The 26,845-nt window shown below is 34.1% G+C and overlaps 5 protein-coding genes across 7 annotated transcripts in view; 2 read left to right on the forward strand and 3 right to left on the reverse strand.

The window, feature by feature from the left end:
• The first annotated feature begins 378 nt into the window (after positions 1-378).
• Positions 379-2,461, forward strand: Sirt4 (Sirtuin 4). 2 transcript variants are annotated; one of them, XM_053761697.1, is made up of 4 exons: positions 379-740; positions 1,179-1,270; positions 1,516-1,743; positions 2,021-2,461. In XM_053761697.1, exons 1-4 carry the CDS (start codon positions 572-574, stop codon positions 2,339-2,341), a joined length of 810 nt encoding a protein of 269 aa, XP_053617672.1. In that variant the 5' UTR covers positions 379-571; the 3' UTR covers positions 2,342-2,461. The 2 variants fall into 2 exon arrangements, with proteins under 2 accessions (XP_053617672.1, XP_053617671.1); XM_053761696.2 differs by having other exon boundaries at positions 397-740; positions 1,179-1,369.
• Pp4-19C (Protein phosphatase 19C) lies at positions 2,452-9,636 on the reverse strand. Of its 2 annotated transcripts, XM_053761694.1 has the most exons (7): positions 9,509-9,636; positions 9,169-9,346; positions 8,352-8,504; positions 7,939-8,057; positions 7,324-7,505; positions 5,977-6,166; positions 2,452-5,623 (listed from the first exon to the last, which is right to left on the reverse strand). In XM_053761694.1, exons 2-7 carry the CDS (start codon positions 9,316-9,318, stop codon positions 5,494-5,496), a joined length of 924 nt encoding a protein of 307 aa, XP_053617669.1. In that variant the 5' UTR covers positions 9,319-9,346; positions 9,509-9,636; the 3' UTR covers positions 2,452-5,493. The 2 variants fall into 2 exon arrangements, with proteins under 2 accessions (XP_053617669.1, XP_053617670.1); XM_053761695.2 differs by having other exon boundaries at positions 9,169-9,628.
• A 558-nt stretch (positions 9,637-10,194) lies between these two features.
• Positions 10,195-26,845, forward strand: part of Flo2 (Flotillin 2) — a 198,038-nt gene continuing 181,387 nt past the window's right edge. The window contains exon 1 of the mRNA XM_053761681.2: positions 10,195-10,378. Within this exon, the coding sequence (XP_053617656.1) occupies positions 10,330-10,378 (49 nt within the window). The 5' untranslated portion in view covers positions 10,195-10,329. The remainder of the gene's footprint in view (positions 10,379-26,845) is intronic.
• On the reverse strand, positions 12,949-18,148 carry LOC128679419 (glucose dehydrogenase [FAD, quinone]-like). The gene is made up of 5 exons (XM_053761658.2): positions 17,917-18,148; positions 16,289-16,516; positions 15,800-15,932; positions 14,724-14,843; positions 12,949-14,371 (listed from the first exon to the last, which is right to left on the reverse strand). The coding sequence occupies exons 1-5, from the start codon at positions 18,146-18,148 to the stop codon at positions 13,099-13,101; spliced, it is 1,986 nt and encodes a 661-aa protein (XP_053617633.1). The 3' UTR covers positions 12,949-13,098.
• LOC128679420 (glucose dehydrogenase [FAD, quinone]-like) lies at positions 19,211-25,840 on the reverse strand. The gene is made up of 5 exons (XM_053761659.2): positions 25,186-25,840; positions 22,201-22,428; positions 21,757-21,889; positions 20,963-21,082; positions 19,211-20,542 (listed from the first exon to the last, which is right to left on the reverse strand). The coding sequence occupies exons 1-5, from the start codon at positions 25,409-25,411 to the stop codon at positions 19,297-19,299; spliced, it is 1,953 nt and encodes a 650-aa protein (XP_053617634.1). The 5' UTR covers positions 25,412-25,840; the 3' UTR covers positions 19,211-19,296.

The raw sequence follows: 26,845 nt of genomic DNA on the forward strand, positions 1-26,845 counted from the left end.
AATTTATCGGAATTGAAATCTAAATAATTATATATTCACTCCATAGAATTAGTAGGTACTACGAAGTACCTACTAATTCCATCATTAATTATACTCCATAATACACGTAATGTTCTTATATCTGTGCCAATTTTAAGATTTTAACACAAGACCTTCATACGTTATTGAACACATTGTTCTTACAGGTACAGTTTAATAAATATAAATATGAAATATATATTAATAACCCTTTTATTCATAAAAAAGTTATTAAAACATGTTTGTCTCATTATTTCAATAAAAATACTAACAATCCAACTTACCTATTGACAAAGTGATTGATAACCTATCCTCACTAGTCTGTGCCATTGACGACAAAACAACAGCTGATTATGTATATGTACAGTCAACAGCACATCAACCTACCAAATTTATTGCAAACTCGGCGCTATTACCGCGCCATAGGGGTTCATGCAGGGTAACTTGGTGTGCGTTGACCTACATGGATGGCGCAAAGATTATTGCTAATACTTGCTATGACGTTTAAAAATTGATACACTTGTTGATTATATATATTTTGTTGTAAGATAAAATGTTAAACCGTAGTACAGTATTTAATTTCAAAATTTTCTACAGGCAAATAGCATACGTTCCAAAACACAAACCCCCTGATCACAGAGATGTCGAAATATTGAAAGACTTCCTTGCAAAACATGAAAAAGTTCTGGTGTTAACTGGTGCTGGCATATCTACAGAATCAGGTGAGAAAACATTTTATTTTTCTTTCTATCAAAGCTCAAAATATTCATGGAACCACTCATCAGCTTCAAATCGATATTATCTACCTTACCTTATCGTCTGAAGTGGCACAAGTGAGTTCTTACTACAGTTCTTTTTGTCAGTCACATTCAAGAACACCCCCAAGATCATCGCATCTTCTCTGATACAGTTAATCCAAAGTGATTTTCAACTTAAGAGTCCTACACAAAGTACCTGTAGTTCTTTTTTTTTACAATCACCCAGTACTTATTGTTGACAAAATCAAATATTAGTTCAAATCTTAAATCATTTAGTATCAATTCCCTAAAAAGTCTATTTCAATTAATATTGCTCTCTAATCATAAAAGATGTGATAAGATTGTTTACATAATAAGATTTGTAAGAAAAACAACTTTTTTATATATGCATTTTATTTTCAGGTATACCTGACTACAGATCGGAAGAAGTGGGACTATATGCCAGAAGTAATCACAAACCGATCCAATATCAAGAATTTATTAAATACCCAAAAGTAAGGCAACGTTACTGGGCTAGGAATTTTGTGGGCTGGCCTCGCTTTAGTAGCATACAACCAAATGCTACTCATAGGTCCATTACACAATTGCAAAAGGTATATTGATTTGGTCACTCAAAATAGGACTGGGACCTCAGGGAGCAGATTCTAAAACTCTTTTACACTGTTTTGATCTCAGGTTTAGAGAAACAGAAAACACATTTGCCTAATCATATACTATATTTTCATGTTTTATATTCCAGAAGGGGAAAGTAACATCTATAATAACTCAAAATGTTGATCGTCTGCACCACAAAGCAGGATCCACAAATATTATAGAATTACATGGAAGTGGTTACATTGTGAAATGTTTAAAATGTCCTTATGAAGTGAGCAGGACTGAACTGCAAGAAGTTCTAATGAGAAATAACCCACACATGGAAAGCAACTTTGGCATGGTCAGACCTGACGGTGATGTTGACTTGACCAAGGTTGGTCATATTTCTTGAGTATATTTTATGAATATTTGAAAATCAATCAATAGTAACTTTATAAATGCAGTTTGGCAGTTTCTAAACTGCTGGGCTGATTTTTATTACAGAACTCGATGCACTTATTGACCCAAGGTCAATAACTATATGCTACCATGGGTGCAGCCATAGCAACAGCTAGTAATAGGTTTATAAAGAAAACTACATAGTAAATAGTACATTGTCTAACCACAAAGCAACCTTTTGTTTCTATCGTAAATTATATTAATATTTGCAGGAGCAAGAAAGCAGCTTCAGAACACCATTGTGTCCAAAATGTGAAAGTCCATTAAAACCAGACATTATATTCTTTGGTGACAATGTTCCTAAAGCACGAGTAGAACAAGTCAGGAGTCAAGTGTCTGCTTGTGACGCCATATTTGCCTTGGGTACAAGTCTAACAGTGTATTCTAGTTATAGGATAATTTTACAAGCAAAAGAAGAAAATAAAATAGTGGCAATTTTAAATATAGGACCTACTAGAGCTGATGACATTATTGACATTAAAGTATCCACTAAATGTGGAGATATTTTACCAGAACTATGCAATGCTTTATAGTTTTATTTATAACAATTTATTTTCGGTTTTTATAGTGAAATAGTGCTACCTGAAAAAATATATTGTTAATATTAATATTTTTTGTTTGTGATCTGAATAAAATGATACAATTTGTTACAATGGCATTTCATTTTAATTAATGTATAAAAAAGAAGTAGGAATACAAAATGGTCAACATTTTCTTTGAGTAATAATTTACATAAGGTTTAATTTATTATATTGGGACAAAAATATTTTAAAATAAAGCTGAGATAAGCGAGATATTACGATGATAAACAGACGAATTGCTTATAGAATACCTTTTCAAATAGTGTCATAAGCAACAATGTGTCCTAAAACAAGTTTATATGAGATCAAAATTTACACCATTGATCTGTTTTCAATAATGATAATTCTTTTAAAGATAGACTCACACCGCAAAACACCTGTAGAAGGTTTCGCGAAATATAATCTTAGGCGTGGCTTGCGGTGCAAATCTGTCTAGGCTTTAACAGATAATTTACTGTGAACATGTTTAATTCATTTTACGAACTATTAATGAACACTTACGTTGCACTCTTGCACTACAATTATAATTGTAAACAGATTTTCAAACTCAATGCTGACATAGTAAATAGGCCCAAATGCTGTTTTATTTACAATATCTATAAATGTAATTTATAGTCTGGCAAATTCGTGCTTTTTCTTGGAAACATGTGTGCGAGTTACATATAAAGTGTTAATTCATCACCTGTATATAGTGGGTATTTATCACGAAGCTATAGAATATAATGCTGGACCTCTCACTACTAAGAACTTTTAGATGCAAGGTTTCTTTCCTCTCTTTCTTATGTCTTGAGAGGTATCATGGGTATAATGTATAGTTATACCTTTCAGAGAGAAAGAAAGAGAGGAAGGCCACAGATAAAGAGATAGCAATATATGTACTTTGCATATTAGCAGTGCGTGCTCAGGTATTATTTATAGCTTCACGGTTTTTATCAGTGTATACTTTTTACAAAAAAAAGTTAAAACCTATTTCAGAGAAAACATGTTATCTAGGGACAAAACATTTTAACAAGAATATGGTTTGATTTTTAAAGTGTTCATAAAGTAGGGATCTCATATTACAATATTCCACATTGGAAGAACGAATGGAAATATACAGACCGTAGGGATATTTTCACTAAAATAGGTTATAATTTTTTTATAGACGACTTATGTGGCCACTTTCAGGGGCACAGCGCGCGATCTTGTCAGACTTAAATAATTTATTATTATTACTAATCTAACGACATCAAAATAAAGCAAAACAAAAAAGACTTATCTCATGTCACTTATCTATGATCTTAGGTACATGATTTTAAATGCTAACACAAAAATAATGGTTTCATCTTATCCGTTACTCTATTATACATATTACGGCAGTGTTCGAATGACCATACTTTGTGCCTGTCTAATACTACTAATATTGAAAATGTTCCCATATCCTATTCATTGTACTCCACACTTTATCGATTGTGTCTTGGCCACAGACTTTGTCTTGGAAGTCACTTTCGCAAAATGTCACTGTTAAAAATCACGTCATTTTAATACCCATAAAAGTAATAGGTCCAATAGATCGTGGAAAGTAGAAATCAATAGTCTCTGCCTACCCTCAAGGGAAGAAGGCGTGATAATATGCATGTATATACACAATATTGTATTAGAAGTAGCAGACATGAAGAAGTTTTGCGAATGTGACCAAACATTTCATGTTGACATTTTGCGAAACTGACGTATTGCGTCAAGACAATGCGAAAGCTATCAACCTTATCACAAAAGATCTGGTATAGTTCAACATAATATTATCTTTATCAAATAAAAATAGTAGCCAAATGTTAATAAAAAATAAAACAATCACGGCACCAATACATTTGAAAAAATGTTGAATGGGTACTCTATTCATTCTACTCAATTAATATAACTATAAATTCATTATAATCTGTGTTAACAATTTTTTCTAGAATTACAAATGTGAAATTGTGTTTGCTTATCCTTCTTTCACGTCATAACAGAACACTGACATGTGTTTGTTTGTGTAGAGATGGAGCGTGACTTAGGCTATATTTTACATTAAAAGGAGCCACTAAATCATAATTAAATTTTGGCTTACATATTATGTGTGAACTATACCACAAATTATATCCAATGTCTAAGAGAGTGGTCGGACTCTAAAATGGGGCTGGTCGAATCATTATCGACTTTGAAACATCAATACATAGTTCTTATCTGGAATTTTAGGGTTTTACTACTGCATAGTATGTGATAAAGTCATTATGAATCAATCGAGTAATCACCATTATTTATATAAATCTATTCTATAACTGACAGGCATAAGGCAACACACAACTGAAACTACAAGTCATAGAAAACTTAACATAGAAGAAAAAATACATGGTACATATTATTTACCATGCATTTTTCAGTAATTGAACTTATAAGAGATAGAAAACTAAACTTAAAAAGCAAAATACAAACATCATTTTTCTTCTTATGCTTTAAGACGAATTATAAAAATTATAAATCGGATTGAAAGAAGGTTAACAGGCTCGCATATACAATCCATAAAGCTATTTGAAAAGACCTTAAAGATAATATTGAAAAATAAAGACCACACTCTCAGACTCTCACAACTTAAATGTATCGCATAACATAGTTCTACAAAAATCTACTATTCTATGGTCAACAATATACCAAAATATAGACCCATATTATATTCCTGACATGATTGATTTGATTTTATATTTTATGGTCCTACGTTATAATAAATAATTTGTAGGGTATTACTTTATTGTTGACCAATATCAAATACAATACTTAAAACACTCATATCAATAATTTCTTACATATTCTCAAACATGTTATGCGAAACACAAAATTTGTCAATAAACATATTTGCTACACTTACCAGTCTTAAAATCACAATAAAATATTTCCACATTGAATTGTTGGCTTATTGCCATTGGTCAACATAACTGGCCATTACTGTCCAAATAAAAAAATAATAATTTTTAAATTTGCCAGTGCACATCATGCTGGCCAGTAGTAATAAACGTAAATGTTTTGTCACTACATTAAAACTGTAATACTAGAGCGTCGACTTTTTCTCAAATTGTCTATTGTATGGAACATTATAAGAAGTAATCAGCTTGGGGCTTCTTCGAGGGCACTCCTCGGGACTCTTGCGGGGCCGCCTCGAATATTGTGAACTCTCGTTGTAGATTCTCGTTTAGTTCTAATATAGCTGCTACATTCCCGCACCTGAAAGTAATATGGATATTATCAATAAGTGTGAAGGCAAAACTGACGAATATTCATAAATCCAATTGAATGAAATTTTAATTTTATTTACCACATATCCCTACTAAGATTATAAAAAAGATTTGTGCACCATAACTTCTTACTGAAAATCAGATTAAAACCGGTTAAGCCGTTCCAAAGATTGCCCTGACACAAAAACCCAAAAAAAAACCAAGGGGATGGAAAGGAGATTGATACAAGTATGCAATTTAAAAAATGTTGTTATTTTGAAATTATAGACACGTCACTTAAATTTTATTTATTTGTATGGATGTATAGCCTCCGCTAATACGCATTAGACCAGCGTTACCGACCTGTAGCAATAGTTGGGCGCGGACCATACAGTGAGCACGGTCTCGTTGAAGTGCCACTTGTAGCCCTCCATGACGAGCTGGTGCGCGCGGCAGATCATGTCGATGTCGTTGGACACGTTGAACTGCGCGACCACGTCCGACCCGAACAGGTAGCCCGCGCCGCGCGGCGACACGCCCCAGCCTTGCGTGTCTACAAAATATTAATTTTTACAAGCTTTTATTTAACTCAAAATGTAACTATATACATACATATGTATGTATGTTGCTATGTTCCTGTCTCGTGTGGAATTTGTACACAAGTTTACTTTGGATGACAATGCATTCTGATGACAAGCATGATGGTAATGATGACCAGGATAAATAAAATAAATAAATAAAAATATTAGGACAAATCACACAGCTTAGCTAGCCCCAATGTAAGTTCGAGACTTGCGTTATGGGATACTAACTCAACGATACTATATTTTATAAATAGATACATATATAGATAAACATCCAAGACATAAGACACAAAAAAAAAGATAAATCCGACACAAAAAAAAAGATAATTTTCCATCATGACCGACCGGGGATCGAACCGTGCCGGGTTCGATCCCCGGTCGGTCATCCTCTCGGTTCAGTGGCAAGAATTTTACCACTGCGCCATCGAGGTCGTCAAATGGTTCCAGATGTGGGAACTCCTCTGACAACAATAAAAACTTTAGGCCAACATCAAGATGACATCATAAAAGTAAAAGGATACATTTTTGGGTCAAACATCTTGAATTTGAAGTTATTCAAATTAAATACCGTTTTTACAAAAAAATTAACTGCTATGAAAAATGTAATAAAAGTATGCTACAGGTGACATCACAGACTACGGATGCATCAATTGGCGGCCCACCTATTACCAGGAACCGCCGTAGTTAACCACTTCCTCCATTTATATATGAGTTCAGGTGTACTCGTATAACATCACATTTCATGGTAAAGAAATCTGTTTTTATTATTCCTTTACCCATAGAATATTTCTAAAATAAATGAGCTCATATGGTGAGCATGATTTTAAGAATATATTACCCATTCCTTAATTCATAAAATCTTTATTTCTAATTTTAGTTTTTATTACAACATGTGCCACTAAAATTTTATTTGTAGGTATCTACTCAATTTTAATTTTTGTAAAGTCAAGGGAGACAACAGAACCTACCATTGTCTGTGGCGGAGTTTGAACTGGCCCTAGACCAATAAAATAATTAAATGTATCAAAAATTAAAACTTCTACTTTGACAACTGCTCATATAGTTAGAAGTGGTAAAACAATCCCTACGCTCGTGATTCGTCGACACGTGAATAATCGATACTAACCTTCAGGGTCGCTCCACAACAAATCGCACATGGGCCCGTCATGTGGCACCTCTTGCTTGCGGTCTATGGTGCGAATCTGGTCCAGAGTCTGAATGGATGGGCTGAGGCCGCCGTGCACGCAGAATATACGCCCGTCAATTATTGCAGACAGGGATAAGTAGTCGAATATCTCTGTGCAGTACCTGGAATATTAATTATGTTTGTTTTTTAAATTTGAAATTGTTAAAAACATTGTCATGATTGTGTTGTTGAATATCTCTGTGCCGTAAGTAGAAAGAATATTTTTTGTCGTCTGTTCCTCCTGATAAATCTGAATTTAGAATAAATGTATTATTATAGATTCAATAAAACTGAATTTAGATTAAGTGTACTATTTTAGATTCAATAAATCAGACTTGTTTCTAATGAAATATTAATAAAGTAACAACATTTCAAAATATGTACATATAAATCTCAGTCTGACTTGCAATATTAGGAAATATTGAGGATAAAATCTTCTTATGAGGAGGAAAGGGTTACAGCATTCACATTATGACAAGCACACTTTTCACATGACTTCGGTGGTTATTAATTCTGATGTTGTGTTATAAAATAATTATTTTTAAGAGATGTTACCTCCACACAGTGATTGAACCATATTTCCGTAAGCATTCATCATAGAAGCCATATACTTGTGTGATCTGTCTAGATTCATGATTGCCACGAATTAGTGTAATGCGATCTGGATACCGTACCTAAAAAAATCGAAATGAACCAAGTATTTAATAAAATTTCTCAATTCTTTTGTGTTGTGAGTTATCTGTTTTGCAAAATTAGCCCAAATGATGTAGACCACTGCAGTCTTCTCATAAATTTTGAAATATTTAATTAAAATGTTGTCCAAATTCCTCAACTGTTGATAATCAACACACATTACATCGATAAACACTGCAAACGGCACATTTAAACATTCCACCATAATAACTCCCTAAATAAATATAGGTAAATGTCAATGTGCAATTTGTTAACAAAACAAAATCGGTGCTTACCTTTAAAGCAAGGAGTAATAAAAATGTTTCTACAGAATAAAACCCTCTATCCACAAAGTCACCCATAAATAAATAATTGGTTTCAGGAACATCTCCACCTACTTTGAACAACTCTTTCAGATCATAAAATTGACCATGAATATCTCCACAGACCTGAAAAACAATTGTTTATAAATAAAATGGTCAAGTATGAGTTGGACTCACTCATCAAGCGTTCTGTAAATCTTGTATATGTATTCACATAGCACATAATAGGCAGCCACATGGAGAGTTCACATCATATACAAGGTTAATATGAGCATGTTCATGTTCTCATGACATTGCATTATGAAGTGAAATTATTTCAAATATTAAAGTTATTATATCTCCAATGCACAGCAAGCTGTTAAAATAAATCATACCATGGGTTTAGATTGTTGGTTGTAGAATCTCTTTATAAAATAACAAGATGTAGATTTTCATTACAATTCACATTAATTCTGAGAAATTATAGATTCTGAGAAAAGCTAAATTTATTATATTTCAGTTTTACAATAGTAGGGACATGCATACATTGAAAACTTCTCTATTGAGAAAGTAAAGAATCAAATAATTTATAAAACACAATGCAAGAAAACAGTATGCTGGATTCCACAGAGTACTTCATATGTGCTGGATTCCCAGTAATTTTACCCAGGTTCTAAATGCTACTAGGCTGTTGTTCCAGGTAAAAAAAAAATACAATTCCAAAGCAAATCCTGATTGCTTGTTCAGTTGTACCTATACAAAAATCGATAAAAATAGACAATATAAAACAATAGGCAGGCATAATATTTACCGTAACAGGAGAATCCACACGTTGAACGTTACTCTCTTCAACTAAAATTTCCCTGGCTTTCGCGCACAGCGCTTTAACCTCTGCCTCCATTATTATCTCGCATCTTTTCAATTGTTCTATCTGGCGGTCCAGGTCACTCGTATCCGACATCTTACCAAACTAATGACGAGACGCTAATCTGTTGCATAAAATGAGAATATTAACTGTTATTACGGTTACGTTACGAGGGGGTACGTGTGAGCCTGTGGTGTGAGGTGAGCTCCAAGCAGTTCTTTACTTTTTCAACTTTGTAATAGAAATTGTGCAAAATGCTTTAGCGACAATCAATCAATCAACTTACAGGAAATTAATTGTTATAGTGTGTAAATTACTGAGTTTTATAGCCAAAATCAGTCGAAATTTCACCACAAACAATCACAACCTATCCGCCATTAAACACACACACACACTCCATGTTTTTTTTTCTTGAACGCTTTTTTATTTATTTCATTTCTGGGGCACTTACACAATTATCTTTACAGCCTTGATTTTACGGCGGATTTGCATTAATCCAGTGGCACTGGATCAAGTTAGTTTTGTTTTTACATTCATCCAGCAACATGTTCGTTTTAATAAAAATTTGTACTCATTTTTCACAGCACCTAAGTGAAGGCAACACTCATATAATGATTATAATATTTAATATAAATATTATGTATAACCACAGATATAAGTAATATTCTTATACAATTGTATCGTATTGTATTGTATCCGTATGTATAACAACCATAAAAAAGTTGTCATTGATAACGTGATTAATAAGAAAGCAGTCGTTGGATCCTATAGCGTTGGCCCGACTACATTAAATTAAATAGCTGGATTAATGTAAATTCGCCATTACTTACCGAATCCAGATTTTTTTTTTATAAAGAAGAACCACCAGTAGGTACTCCGAATACTAAATCCATGCCACCTAACGAATGTAGTTCACGGCTAGTTTTTGATTGGCTATCAAGTTGTCAAAATTGTCAGTTTGACATATTTTTTTACTAGGCGCAGTCTTTGTTTATGATCGGCGCGCTTGCAAGTGTTTCTAATAATAATATCGATTTTAGTAATAATATTGCGTTAATTAAAGTGAAATATCAGTGATTAGTGCTGTGTTTTTGTGCAGTTTCAAGAATGGGCAATATTCACACCGTCGGACCGAACGAAGCACTAATTGTTTCAGGTACATTTTAAATATAATAGATTTTAAGAGAAGATTAGAATTTTCAGAGAAATTGAATCTCTTTCCATATAATTATTTTATTTATTTGTGCTGTTTATATTTCACACAGTTTGATGATATTTTATTTAAAGTATTTATTTTGTTGTATACTCTAAGTATGAATGAGTTTACAAAATAAGTAAAATCGTGTCCTTTGTATATGTTTCATTGGTATGTTTACATTCTTCGAAAAAGCATTATTTCACAAGTAATAGGTATCAATTACTTTACATACATATGTATATATGTGCTTCAAAAATATTTAATACTGCATTTAGAAGTCACCAAACGAAAACAATGCACTGTTTAAATTAAAATGATGATAATGATGCCTTTGGAATTGGTACACCTATAAACTATGAATGATATTCAAGGTCGATTATTTTGTCTAAAATTGCTTTCTAAAATAAAGACGCTGAATGTTATATATCTAGGTATCATTTTTATCTGCAAACCCTTATATTTTACGACTATATGGTGTGAGAATATTTGCACTAACTTATTATTCATTTGTTATTCAAACAGATTTCGTAATTTATAAATGTTGATATAATAATGGAAACATGCTGTGAAACTTTTTTTCAGTTTAAACATTTTACAGTGATATAATTATAAAATAGACCTTTTAGGAAATTATTTTCATGTTTAACTTTAGAATGTGTAGGTTTGAATCAAATAAAAAAATCAACAATAATTACTAAGAAAATTGTTTACATGTTAAGACTCATAAGAAAGAAAAAACGGAGTAGGATATGTATGTACATGTGTGTTTGAAAATCTTACAAAATGTCTGTTAAAGCATCAGACAAAATTCCTCATTTATCATAATTCACCACTGATTAAAGAATCACCTAAATAGCCCAGATATATATTTTTACATCTTTTATAATGTGTTGCAGATTGCACAATAATAATGGAGTATATTCTTCTGCCTAGCTGAGTAATAATCTCAAAGCATAGGTATTTGAGATTTGTATCAAATGTATATATTTTTTGTATGACTAACTGATAATGCCAAGATTAACAATCTGTTCTGTTTGCTTTGACGATCTGTTCCATTTTATTATATGATATTATTTAGTCATTATAATTTATTGTCAAATTTGTTCAGCCATGAAACATCAAATGTTTTAGACTGAATTTTTTTAATGTCCACATGGCCAGTGTGTCTTATCCTGACTTGGCATATTGATGTAGATTAGCCAGTATGCTAGTAGCATTTTAGGTACTTACCTAGATGACATCATTGAGACTTAACTAATAAAATTTAAGTGGCTCTATTAGTCACATTTGGCTTCTCACAATATTGGTCTGCATAGGAATATAGTCTTACTCGGTGGCTTAGTTCGTTGGTAGATTAGCAATCCCCTGAGGCACTCCTAGTTTTATTGGTAGTGTCATAGTGATAAAAATACTTCACTTTGGCACAACTAGTTGTAACTAAGAGAATAGTAATTTCCCAAAATACTACTAGCTGTACCACACAGTTGTGTTTGGGGTGAGAAAGGAAAATTACTTTGTTATGTATGTTCAAATATTTTTCAATAAAATCCTCTCATTCCTATCTTTTTAATAGTGTATTTTTTAATACACTGTCAATTAGTCTGATTAAATTTTATCTAGCTTGTATCAAAGGAAGTGATACTAATAAATACAAATTTTACTACTAAAATAATAATAGCAAAATTATTCTTTTAGTAGTCAAAAACCAATCTTATATTAAATATTAATTCCCTGGATAATTATTATGTTAATAGATTTCTTCCACACTATTAGGAAATAAATTTCTCTCATTTGAGCGTATTTTCAGTTGTTTCTTCAGCCTTTGGGCGGCGGAGCCCAGGGCTGTTATTAGTAAATTAATTTACACAGTAGTAATGTACTCTGAAGTGTTTGTTTCAATAAAAATTCACATTACAGCATCAGATTATACATGATCTTGGTTATATCGGCGAACTCAGAAAGAGGCCACTTTCTGTGCAAACTTCTTTTAAGGCAAGCAAAAACGTACGTCTAAACCGCCATAGTTCGGCGAATTGTTTGCCGATAGTAGGTATATAACCGGCAGAGTAATTATTTTTTCATATTTTATATAGAGGGCGTTAGTAGTCTTAATTGTGGTAGGTATTAATCAGAGTATTTGTCTGAGCTGGCAACTCTTGGACAGATATTAGATCAAATAGTTAGTAATATTTGACGACATTATAGTACATTCGAACACTTTTATCAATCTCCTTGATTGAGACACGAAACCCCATGAGCTTCCCTGACAGGAGTGACGTAGGTAAGATCGTGTGAACTGCTTGGTATGCATTTTAGCAATATGTGTCCATACGACCCAGTATTTGGTAATGTGGGACAAGTAGGGCATTTGATTGCATTTTACGTTCACTTTCTTCTGGTTGAACCAGATGTCAGATATGTTTAAAATGTGTCATAATCTTAAATATGTACTTCGAAATATGTACGATAGTTATAACTGATACTACAAATGAGAAGGTCATTGATATTAGATTATAAATAATACCGACTAACAATGAAAATATTTCTTATTAGTAGGAGTAGTCTAGTGACGAATGTGTGACACTCATTGGACTCTTACAAATCTAAATATATTTGTAGATTTACAGATCTATTACAATGGAATCAAAATAATAAAATTTTAATTTAAAATCATTGCTTTACTTGTAACTATACACTCCATTACTTGATCTCCAAGTATCCTTTATCATATCCGCTGCCTTTTCACCAATCATTATCGCAGGTGCGTTTGTATGCGCTGAAGTCGTACGAGGTATTACACTGGAATCCACTACGCGCAACCTTGAAATACCATGTACTCGTAATTCTGGATCCACTACAGCCAAAGGATCTCCAACAGGACCCATGCGGCAAGTCGCAATCTGATGATGGAGTGTTGCAGTTAGCGTTCGAACAGCACATTCCCAATATTCATCTGAATCAAACACAGTTGAGCGGCAAGCCGGATAATTTGCTGGGTAGACACGTGCCCCGAATTTCTGAAATGGCTCTGTAGCAGCTAATGCTTGAATGTGACGAATGGACGCCACAAACGTGGCCGAATCGGTCTTATCAGTCAAATAGTTACCGTAAATTCGGGGATGACTAAACGGATTTCTATCTCTCAATTCTAACCGGCCCACAGACTTTGGGTGCAACAGCATCGGGAAGGCGCTCCAGGCGTCTCTTGTGTCAATCGGTCCGAATGCGTCATTGAAAACCTCTTCTTTTATTCTCATACCTTTTCTTACAGCTTTACTACCACCAGGTCCGCCGTCTGCTAGTATAGATCCTCCAATACTTATCAATTCTATATCAGGAATTGGTTCCGGATCATTTGAAACGGGGGTCTTTATATATCCTATTCCTTCTACAGCACCGGGACTTGCCAAGTCGCTGTCGCCATCCCTAAGCCAACTTATTATAGAAGTTAAATCAATAGCTGAGTTTTCGTTAAAACTGACTCCAGTCGTGTTTAATTCGAATATGGCTCCTGGAAAGCATATATGGTCATATAATGTTTGCCCGACAGGGAGATCTTGTACTACATGTATGCCCTTAGATATAAGGTGATCTCGTGGTCCTACGCCAGACAACATGAGAAGTTGAGGAGACGCAATAGGCCCAGCTGATAATATGACCTCTTTCCTTGCTTTTATGACATATGTTTTTCCTTTTCTAACGAATTCTACTCCGTATGCAGTTTTAGTTTGTTCATCAATGAGAACTCTAGTGGCAGTGCTTTCTGGGAGGACGTGAAGGTTTCGTCTGTTCTTGTGTTTGTGCAGGAAAACTTTGGCGGCACTCTGCCGATGCCCGTCTTGCGCTGTGACTTGTACGTAGCCGAAACCAAGTTCGTTTGGTGAATTGTAGTCTACAGTCGGATGTCCAAGTAATTTTCCAGCTTCCAAAAAGGCTTTTATTAATTTTGTTCTGAAACATGAAAACCACTTAGTTGAATTATACTAGTAATTTATTTTCATTGCATTACATTATGTGGTTTAATTCTAGTTATAATATCATACTAGTCTAGTCATGCACCTAGTCAGGTATTGCAATGGGCCAGAATAGTCCATCTGTAGCTCTACTCTATCAGGAAATGAGATAATATCTTTCGAATTTGACTATTGTACATATGTATGTAAGTATATTGACTGCAAATATACATCTTTTTGGATTAATTACCTTTCCAGTATATTTTATCCTTTGAAGTATGAATGAATGTTAATGTATTCGAACATTATATAAATGTATTATAGACTTTGTAGGTATATAAAGTCCTTACCTTCTTTGGACAAATTCCACTGGCATCCTGCCATCTTTGTTGCGTGTTGGACTATTTTCATATCCATCTAACTTGGCTCTTTCCGATTTCTTGTAATATTGAAGGACATCATTGTAAGCCCTGTAATATAATACATTTTACATGATATCAATCTAATGTAACTAAGCTCCCATGCTGGTGGGTATGTAACGTGCTGCAGCTACTTCTCTCCTACGAAGATTTTTAAAGTCAAACAAGGAAATGGGAGACTGACTGACTAATATCCTACCCCTGTTTCCCCCTATTTCAGAATCAATTCCAAAAACAATTTTCTACCGAATAATTTTAATACGCCAAAACTGAGCATATAATCCTATATGTAATTGCTCCGTTTTGGCGTAAAGGAAAAAACAAACATACACACACGTTCGTTTACAATTACAATATTAATATGAATATGAATGTTATCAACATTATTTATATTCTCGTATTGATTGCAGAGGACATTACTGTTTTTGGAATCAAAGATCTTATTGACGTGTGGTGAATTTTGATCGAAACTATGATCAATAGACGTGACTATCCTTCTCTGTTATCAAGATTCAAGTACCTACCTGCACAATACAATAGTCCAATGTCTAGCGGCCAAAAATGGCCGGCGTGGTTTTAATTTGGATGAGTCGCTGCAAATTGCATTTTGACTTGAGTCTGTCTGTTATTCTGAAACCTAGCAAACCCGCTAGGCTTGCTCGGGTGAAACCATAATAAATTTTACAACTAAACTTTCCTTAGGAATTACATTATCTATTGGTGAAAACCGTTCAATACTTTTTGAATTTATCGTGTTCATACAAACAGGCAGATCTTTTTATAACATGTAAGGATTTACACGTCTAGACTTAAGAAAAAGTCAATCAGACTAATAAATAAACATATATCTTCATTTCCCTTTCCAACCACATGGTTTTTGATATGTCCAAAAGGTGGATAGTTAACAATGCTTGTTCGCCTTTAATATTTGTGATCTATGTTTACGTAAAGAATAATTTAGTCTTGCTATAAAATATATTCCATGGAAGATAATTGTGAACATTTACCATCCGTAGTTGCCAGCAGCTGCTATTCTATCCCATTCCTGGGGTCTGCCTCTGGTATAAATCATGTAGTTGATGACACTGGTGCCTCCTACGGCTTTGCCTCGTGGCCAGAAGCATCGCTCGTTTTCCATTCCTGAAAAGGGATACAAATATTTCCAATACTGATGACAGATTCGGTAGAAAGTGCAAGTTGGAATTCCACAATTATATAGATTTCCCAAACTATGATACATGATTCTTTACATCATGTGGCGAAAGGATCTATAGAAAGACATTTAAGATTGTCTCGGGTAGTTTGCCGTAGACAGACACTGCTGACAACTGTTATATTTCTCCTTTTGTACATATAATGGTACAGACCACTTACATTACCTTACCACCTGCAGGAATCTCTATGCGGCGGCGATAGCGACGTATTTGCAATGAACTGGGAAAGCTTGATTTGCCGCAGTCTATACAGCTTCTATTCCAATAAGACTTAAAACTTACCTAAACACACTCCGTCTTGATGCTCCATGTAATAATGCCAAACGTAATCCGTAGATTGGAAGTACGGAGCCATAGCCGGTACGTCTGTGAGGAGCATCTCGGGCTTGCCTGCTTCAAGGAGCAGGACAGTGGTGTTCCTGTTTTCTGATAGTCGGGACGCCAAGACGCTGCCAGCTGATCCTGCGCCGATGATGATAAAGTCGTATTCCGGGAGTGGGGATGAGAGTCCTGGAACAGATTCAAATAGTCATGACTGGAGCGATTGTATGGAATTGTGGCTGGCTACGTAGACGCGTAGTCGCGTCTACACATGCGGTACATTGACCCTCTTTGTTATTAAGTTATTAATTCATACTGCAGTTTTTTTATGGAATTGGGCGGCAAACGAGCAAGCGCATAGTGTGACCGTGATATCTTCTTTGTCATAGAGGATGCCGATCCTTCTATACAACTAATGTGTATCTATGCAGTACCCACTAGGTCTGCACTGGCCTTTTGCCGCAGGAGAAGAGTGATCAGGATATTTATGCTCATGGACATAATATTACCTACCTGCCAATGTTGTCAAAGGACAATTAGGGTTTTACCCTAATTGTTTCCGCATTTAGATTTAATATTACAATAGTAATAATTCACTCAAATATTATATACCGTATTAATATACGGTAACTAATAAGAAAATAAGAAGTTATATTTTTTGCACTATCAAAATTAATTTCGTCTCTGTAAGTCAAACATTCGACCATTTACTTCTTAGCCCATCTCTTTAGCTATAAGAACATATTACAAAATATATGAATAGGTATTTTCCATAAGAATCTCTTTGTTTGGATATAAAGGTCCTTTTCGAGTCATATTTTGTTATACTGCCGTGTACCGTTAATGTGCGTTTCATCAAAATAACGGAGGAGCTTTGAGTTCAATGCCATTTTTACTTAAGTATATCTTTTTGTAAAGGGTTTATATTAAACTTTGGCTACTCCATTAATTATTTATTTTAAAAGATTCAACGCTCTTCTCTGTTGACTTTCTGCAAAAAAGTCAACCTCTGGTTTTACGAATAACATCAGCAAAACAACTTAAACGTAAATGTTGTCGTAATTTTTGACTGATTTATTATTTTTCTCAGGTCGAATATTTTTGCTTACAATACTAATATAATTTTAGTTATTTTTGTTACCTTATGAAACCATATGTTAACGTACGATGGTTTCGTAAAATGCGAGCAAGGTCGTCCAAGGAAATGAAGTTTAATTATCATATAATTATTACTCTGTGATAGTTTCACATATTGAAGGCTAAAATCCAATCCCATCAGTCAAATAGCTAGCTCAATACATTTTTCTTAAGTTTATTGCAACATTAATCTTGTTCGAAAGTAACTTCTTCAGTTTCAATATTAATTACCAAGGTAACTAATTATATACTTATTACAGAAAATTTAAGATATTTTTCTATATTCCGTTTATGCAGCTTCTCAGCAGTGGCCGATCCGAAATGCTAGTAGTTTGTATCGTTGGTAAATATTATTTAATTTAGAATATAGTGTGAAAAAGTGCTAGTGAAGGTCTAATTTCTGAATAAATTATTTGATTTTGATTTGATTATAATTGGACGAATAAACTCACCTGGCGGCAATCCGTAGGGATCTCGAAGGAAGTCAAAATAATCGCCAATATTTTTCTTAGGACCCTGCTTCCCAGTTGCATAATGGATCGCATCTATTAAAGATTCTTGGTATGGCCAAAATATCTTGCCGTTCCTTGTGCTCGATCCAGTCCAAATGTCATCTTCATTCGTATAGTCATATGAACATTTCACTCCAAATATCGATGAAAGTATTAAAAAGTTTGTTAACATTTTGAAAATGGAATACCTATTATTCCTTTGTCCAATTTTGCGGCTAGTATTTTTTTTTCTTTGTCCAATTTTGCAGCCAGTATATTTTTTTCTTTGTCCAATTTTGCGGCTAGTAAGGAGGATGCCGGTAATACGAGTGCGTGCCAAGTTCCGCTTCGAGTTGAGCCTTGAACTTGTAGCTTCGTCCAGCAAACCGTAAGCATTGACAGTACTTACCGTTGGAAACAAGTTATGCAAATTTTGTTTATTTTTTAATTTATGTAGGTAATGACATAATATGTATGTATATACTTAAATTATAATCACATTTGTTAGCTAATAACATTATCGATATTTTGAGAAAAAAGTTTGCTTGAACTTTAAGTATTGTATTTACTACATCTCATATTATTGTTTACTTAGTCAGATTTCCATATAATGACACAATTTATCAATACATATAATAAAATTTAAGAAAGGCCAAATTGGATTTTTTTTTCAGTTCTTCATGGAATATACTTAGTTACTGATAGATGACGAAAATATAGTTTTGGAAATTTTTGTCTGTCTGCCATGTAAGTATTCACATATAACCTATTAATCTATACAGTATGTTAATGAATGCCTTTTATTTTATCAGTAAAATTCTTATCGTCGTATCTTGACTTGAGGTCAAAAAACCTGTCTATAGATTGTGACTGTTGATTAGTGTCATTCACCTGCAAATTTTTTTGGTAAACATATAATGATATCATCGTGGTTTTTGTTCTAATACTGTGTAAATAAATATTATAATAATTTTTAGAAATCAGTATTTTGCATTGAATAATTTACACTTAATCGACACCCCTCGAGATGCAAAATAAGTTTGTTGACATTTGCTATAGCAGTCCGACGATTGTAATAATTTTCCAGTTAAGTGTTACAAAACAAATCCAGTGTCCACTAGTGTGGAAATGTAAAAGGTCCATTAAAACTTTCAAAACCTTAATAGGTACATGCAGAATCAATTAGTCGAGTAAAACTTTCAAGATTCACTGACAAACATCGGGACAGGAAGTTAAATCAAGAGCCTATAAAAAGTAGGATTAATAACTTTATTGTAACTTTTAGATATAGAAATTAAATAATACTTTAAAGAGGTAGGTATTATATAAATATAATGTGTTTTATCTCCAAGTTTCCTTTATCATATCGGCTGCCTTCTCACCAATCATAATTGCGGGGGCATTTGTATGTGCGGCAACTGTACGTGGTATAATACTAGAATCAACTACCCTAAGTCTCGCTACGCCATATACTCGTAGTTCAGGATCTACTATGGCTAATGGATCTGAATCCGGTCCCATACGACATGTGGCTATTTGATGATGCAGTGTTGCTGTTAGAGTCCTTACTGCACATTCCCAGTAATCATCTGTATCAAACGTTAATTTCTTACAAGCAGGATATTGAGCTGGATGAATTTTAGCACCTAATCTTTGAAATGGCTCCGTATCCGCCAACGCCTGGACATGGCGAATCGATGCCACAAATGTAGCAACATCTCTCGGATCAGTCAAATAATTTCCATACATCCTCGGATGACTAAACGGATTATTGTTCTTCAATTCTAAATATCCTACTGACTTTGGGTGTAACAACATTGGAAACGCTGTCCAGGTATCCGTATTATCGACAGAACCATAAGCTTCATTAAAAACATCTTCTCTTATCATCATTCCTCTCCTTACGGCTTTACTTCCTGTAAGTCCACCATCGGATACTAAAGATCCACCTATACTTATCAATTCTATATCTGGCACTTCATCAGGATCATCTGATAATGGAGTTTTAATGTATCCTATCCCTTCAGCAGCGCCAGTTGTCGATACACCGGTGTCTCCGAATTGAATCCACTGAATTACATTTTCTAATCTAGTTATTCTACTTTCTATGAAGCTCAAATTTGCTACATTCAAAGTGAAGACTAATCCTGGGAATGTAATGTGGTCGTATAATGTTTGGCCTACAGGTAAATCTTGGATGACCGGGATACCGAGACGACTAAGGTGGTCTTTGGGTCCTACTCCTGACAGCATAAGTAACTGAGGTGATGCTATTGGTCCGGCGGATAGTATTACTTCCTTTCGCGCTCTTACTTCGTATCGTAAACGATTTCTAGCATATTGAACTCCATAAGCAGTTCTCGTTGACGGGTCGATGAGTACTTTTGTAACTGTACTCATGGGTAAAATATGAAGGTTTGGTCTTTTTTTGTTAGGATGTAGGAAAGCTTTTGCAGCGCTAACACGTTTGCCTCCATGGATGGTTGCTTGCAAATATCCGAAACCCAATTGCTCCGGAGCGTTATAGTCTACCGTAGGGTGTCCTAATATTCTTCCTGCTTCTAAAAATGTGTCGATCAGACGAGTCCTGAAATAAATGGTTAATGTAATATTATTACATAAAATATAATGAAAATATAAGTATAAGCTTCTTATTTATAGTCGTATTCCTCATGAGGGTCGTGGTCATTACGTGGAATGAAACACACACAACAACTTACTTGGCATTATTAATGGATTGGTTTGCCATTGCCTTCTCCATTTCACACACAAGTTAATAATAATCAACCAGTGTGCCTCACGATGTTTTCCTTCACCGGAAGCAAGTGGTGTCGACGAAAACTACTATAAGTATATGGGTCAGATTTGTATACTCATGTGGCACGAGTAGGATTCGAACCTGGCACTTTTTGATCCACAGGCGGGCGTCTTAACCAGTACACTACCACCGCTTCATACATACGTAGTAAAAGCTATTTCCCATTAATTTCAGTCTAAATCTAATTACCTTTCTGGCACAAATTCCACATTCAGTTCACCAGAATTGGCATGGTACGGAGAATTCTCGAGTCCTTGAAGACTGGCTCTTTCTGACTTCATGAAATATTGTAGAACGTCCTTGTATGACCTGGAACAACAAAATTTTATGATTTATCATAACAACAACCGGTTCTTTAACAGATTGTAGGTCTATAATGCAATTTGTACGTACGTTGCATGTAAATCCGTTGTTTTTTGTTAATTGGCTTGCATTGTTGTAACCGAGGTCATACCTTGAACATACCTTCGTTTGGTAAATCATATCACAAATCAGTAATCATATCCAAATTATATTTTTTACACGCGTTTTGTCAAACATAAATCATTTTTGTACATTTTATATATTGCCTTTGATTTGTCAGTTTTGCCCTTCATAAAATGAAGGTGTCCGTTTAATCCACCTATCGATGAGCCGACTGATTATATAGTTAAAAAAAGGCAATAATTTTCTATCGTCTTTTCATACTTAAATAAATTGGAAAAGATTTGCGATTCCGATTTTTTATTGGTCTTGTAACTAATTGGATAATCATGATGGTCTCATTGGATAAGAGCACTATCCTGGACAGAAGGCGTGAGTTTGATTGTCACTCGACTCCAGAACTTCATAAAAAATATAACAATTCACTGTTCCCTACCTACAATACTATGATCTCTGGGCCCATTGTGTAATGGATATGGAGTAATGGGACATCGATATACACTACCATCATAGAGTATGATGGTAGTGTATATCGATGACTTATACAAAAAGATAATCACCATCCATAGTTCCCATCGGCGGCAATCCTGTCCCATTCCTGCGGTCGGCCTCTGGTGTAGATCATGTAGTTTATGACGCTGGTGCCGCCCACCGCTCGTCCTCGCGGCCAGTAGCATCTATTGTTCTCCATTCCTGATTATTCCAACATTTAATTCGATAGTAATTTTCATATAGTTCAATTCAGAGATGATGATGATGATTTTTTTTATAAACGTAAATTTGAAAATAGAAATGGGTGACTGACGGCGTGAAAGTACGGTCAAAGAAAGAAGCAAGAAAGATCCCCAAAATGATTAATTGATGCCAGAAATTATACATGGTCTTTAAGTGGAAATTAATTAGAGTAATTTTTGATACAATTGACACGAAGTCAGCTAGGAGCTGAGTTTAAATTCAATTAAACTACAATGGGTACTCATACAAAATTAGCAATCGTACTTTACCCAAGCAAACACCAGGCTGTAGCTCCATGAAGTAAGGCCAGGAGTACTCTGTCCGTTGGAAATATGGAGCTATACTTGGCACATCTGTGAGGATGTTCTCCGGTTTTCCCACTTCCAGAAGCAGAACGGTGACATCTGGATCTTCAGTCAGCCGAGAAGCCAACACGCAGCCTGCTGAACCGGCACCTACTATTATGTAGTCGTATTCTGTAAACGGTGACTTGAGACCTGGAAAGGAAAAAAAATGTGGTTTAACGTGTTTACTGATCTTTACACGAAGATGAAGAAAATGCTGTCAACAGACTACATTGTTAGGGAGTCCAAGTTTTACTCAAATCATCAGTGGTTGCCTGTCCCAAACGCCCTCTGGAAATTTTTCATCTCGATTTGTTGCTAGAATAAGAAGAATTTATAAAATTTAGTTTAAGGTTCATTATCAAATAATTAAAGTGGCTATTTTGAGCTCATCTTGAACGAGCCCAAAATGATTTAAACTCGTAAAAAACAAAATCTTTAATAGCTACATATATTATGAGCTTCGCGTTATTATTGTGTATTGCCATTGAAATAGTTTTAGCTTATCGCAGATAAGTCTTGTCTGAAAATAGAATTGCGTTCCGATATTTCAAATTGGCTCTTAACGTTTAAGCAAAATTTACTTCAATAAATTTATTTATAACAGCTGTTTAGGGCGGTTTTATGTGACTGAATGATTGTAGAAGATTATTATTTACCTAGGCAGGTGAAGTAATACCATTTGCTCAAAATTCAAGCGCGTTTATGAGGTGTTCTTGGCGTTGCATTCCTATGATAATATTGCTATCCCCGACAGTTGCAATGTATACGCAATGTATATTATTTCGAGTGAATTTGCAAGTTTCAATTTCAACTAGCACTTATGGGTTACTATTTATTTTATTAGGTAGTTAAACCTTCATTTAGAAACAGGTACAGTATGTGTGTTTTTCACGTTTGATACAAGTTCGTAATGACGTATTTCATAACTATTGTCGAGCACCTGGCCATAGTTTGAATTGTGTAAATTTGCATTATTTATATATTTTTTAGGGTCCCTTTTTAGAGTTCCGTACTCAAAGGGTAAAATGGGACCTTATTACATTACATACTAAGACTCCGCTGTTCGTCTGTCTATATTTCTGTCACCAGGCATGTATCTCATAAACTGTGATAGTTCGTTTAATTTTTCAGATGATGGATTCGGTATTTCATTCGAGTTCGACTCACACTTGGCCGAAACGTATGAAAGTGATCATCAGCATAAGCGATTCATATTTAAAACAATACGAATATAAAAAATATGGGTATCCAAAGTTTCATGAACATTGCGTTAATTTAATCACGGCGTTTAATAAAAGTGAAACTTTTACCTTGCAATGTTGCATTATTGTAATGTTGCAATTCACATAATTAATTAGGTATTCACCTCGGGAGAATATGGAGTTGTCCTATTCTAGGGCGGAACCACACGTCACTATATATACGCTGTGTAACATAAATAAACACAAATTGCAAATCGCTTGGTGTTGTCTTTTTATAAGCACAAAATAGCTTTGTTTCTATTGTATTTTCTACAACGCGCTTTGTTGTTTATTCATTAATCTAAAACTTACAACATAATAAACATCTGTTAATTGTAATAAGGAATAATTTAAATTATTTTGTATTATTTATTAATTGTATTATATAATCAGAATTATTTAAATCAGACATTAATTGTATTATATAAATACAATTAATGTGTATTTATATAATACAATTAATGTGTGACCATGTACTGAGTGTTAAAGTTGATGTTATTAACCTGTAACATGTTATAACTAAGATCAATTATGTACATGATGACAATGCTTGCAGTGGTAAATTAAAACTATATATATAAAGTCGTAATTTTCTAAGTGATTATTTAATTTTCCATTTAGTGTTATTAAGATTTTCAGTCATACCTTGTAGAAATCGAAGAATGGGTAAAACGACAAAGGAAACATTTTTAGATTTTCCTAAAAAAAGATACAGTTTCAATAAAACCACAACGGGAAAACTAGACAGAAAAAATAAATTTTGATTTTTATAAATTCTCGCAATCCGGTTATTGCGTCTTTTTTTATTTGGACACCAAAGGTGATATTGGCATGGGATTTTTAAACTGTTAGACATTTTTTTATTTATTTAGGAAACTCATTATGTTACTTTAATAGTTTAACTCTTTTGGCTTTTTTTGAATTTATACATGTATCCTTCATATCTTCGAGAACGCTTTTCCTTTCTGCGCCATGCTGATGCTCCTTGCCGTTCCCATTTAAGATCCCTTCTTAAATTTCCTTCTCATGAATCTGTTGCATATTCCCACTCTTTTTCTGTTGAAGCTGTTAGGTTGTGGAATTCGCTGCAATCTGATATACGTGACTGTAATTCTATATCAGTTTTTAAGAAAATAATACAGCCGATACAATTCATCATGACAGAGAGAGTATTACCTCTCCCTGTCATGATGAATTGTATATAGATGTTATAGATAAGTATGTATATGTAAGTTTATATAGATTGGTATGTATATATTTAAGTGTATATGTATGTAATTTTAAGTAGGTTTATTTTGTTTTGTTTAGTACACGCGCACTTTACCCTTTCTTCCTCTTTCCTCTCTCGGGTCTGCTGGAAGAGATTTCTTTAGAAATAAGCAGTAACTATGTAATATTATTCCATATTATTTTCTTATATAATCTGTTCGTGTACATAAATTGGTAAATAAATAAATGTTTGTTACTCTTTCACGCAAAATATACTGGAATAAAACCTGGAATAATACTTGGGGCACTTTGTCCCAAAATTCCTGCGGGAGCAAATCCTCGGGGCGCAGCGAATCTTCGGGGGGCAGCAGTAAATAAAAGTTATTTAAGAACTTTGTGAGGATCATTATCTGCTTCAGCTAGGAATAAAAATGTTTTTGGGGAGTTAATTACTTACCATTGGGCAAAGGATATTTGTCCCGCAGTATATCAAACAAGTCTCCAGGGTTTTGCTGAACAATATTAGGCGCTATCGACTGCGCCAGAAGTTCCATCATCGGAGTTTGTGGAAATGATGCATTCGGTCTTTTCGGTTGCCCATTTTTATTCCTCAAATGTACATTTTTGACACAAACAATTGTAAGTATCAATGAAGTTGTAAAAAGTTTGGCTACACTTTTCATTATTTTTAGTATTATCACTGATTCTTTAAGTCTATATTACAGTTTACAGTCTATAATCACTAATCTTTACGCACTTTTACAGTAAGTGTCAGCTACGCAATATCTTTTATTTATATTAACTTATAAATTTACTACGGGAAAATCATAGAAAAGCTGGTGAGACGACACTATATATATCGCAAGCAACCGCTGACACACGCTACAATTATACACATGTTCTTCAATTAACTATAATAAGAGTTAGATGTACCAGTCTTGCTATGTATTAACAGGTTATGCCAAGCCCCCCACAGCCTCGCAAGCCAACACACTACTGGCCCTCACAATCATGTACTATGCTTATAACGCAAATATTTCGAAACGAAATATCCAATGAAAGCATGATAAACTTGCAGGTCACTTTTCTGAACATTCGTGGTCGAAATTAGCGCTCAATGCCGGTTTGTTTTATGTGGTTCAAAGTATTGTATTATGTAATTGGAGTCTCGTGAAGAATTTTCGCAAAATATATTGTATACCCTTATTCTGGATATACTTTAAATATCAATATGGATTGCATGTACGAGTAGGTACTTTGGTTGCAGTGGACTTCTCCGTGTGTGGTCTAGTCTTAGCATGGCTTTAACTAGAATAAAGTTAATAAATTATTTTTTCTCAACTATCTTTATGAATAGTTTTTCAATTCGATAACTAGGCATGGACGTCCATTTTCCACAATTAATTATTATTTCGGAATCAATATTGATAACAATGGCTTTTCTAATAACTGGCGCCCCGCGCGGCCGGGCAAGGCGTAAATGAAGTTTACTAATAATAATATATACCTCTAATATAATATATATAAAATATTACTATGATTGTTTCTTTAGTTTCATTCATATTTATTATATTTTGTTATTTCATTAGGCATTTTGTTTTAACCTTGGTGTGGCAGCGCCAACACCGCCAACTTAGAGGACATGGCACTGTTTGGTAGCAAGTATTCTAATACATACTTGAAGTTTCATTTTCTTCACACTTTGTACGGCACTCTTTTTACAGCCTTTTCAATAGCCCTAAAGCATTTATTTGCTCATCTAGAAAAATAAATTAATGATTTTGGTTTCCACGTGTATTGGATCTTCTATCTAAGTTTATCACTACTTCAATACCATTAAGAATGGCTGCTGCTAGTGTTCTGCTATTTCTTCAGCCATATACCTACATTAAAATCGACACAAACAAGCATAGAAAGATTCATATTTTAATTTTGATCAACAAGTAAAAACACTCATACTGGAAGACTAGGAACGTTAGCTTAACTTCTGTAATACTAGCGGCCCGTACCGGCTTCGCTCGGGTAAAAACATAGTAAATTATACGAGTAGGTACACTGTATGAAAATCGTGAACAGACGATTTTGTTTTATAATTATGAATAAGGATTGCGAATGTC

The sequence above is a fragment of the Plodia interpunctella genome, chromosome 21 (genome assembly GCF_027563975.2).
Source record: "Plodia interpunctella isolate USDA-ARS_2022_Savannah chromosome 21, ilPloInte3.2, whole genome shotgun sequence".
NCBI lineage: Eukaryota > Metazoa > Arthropoda > Insecta > Lepidoptera > Pyralidae > Plodia > Plodia interpunctella.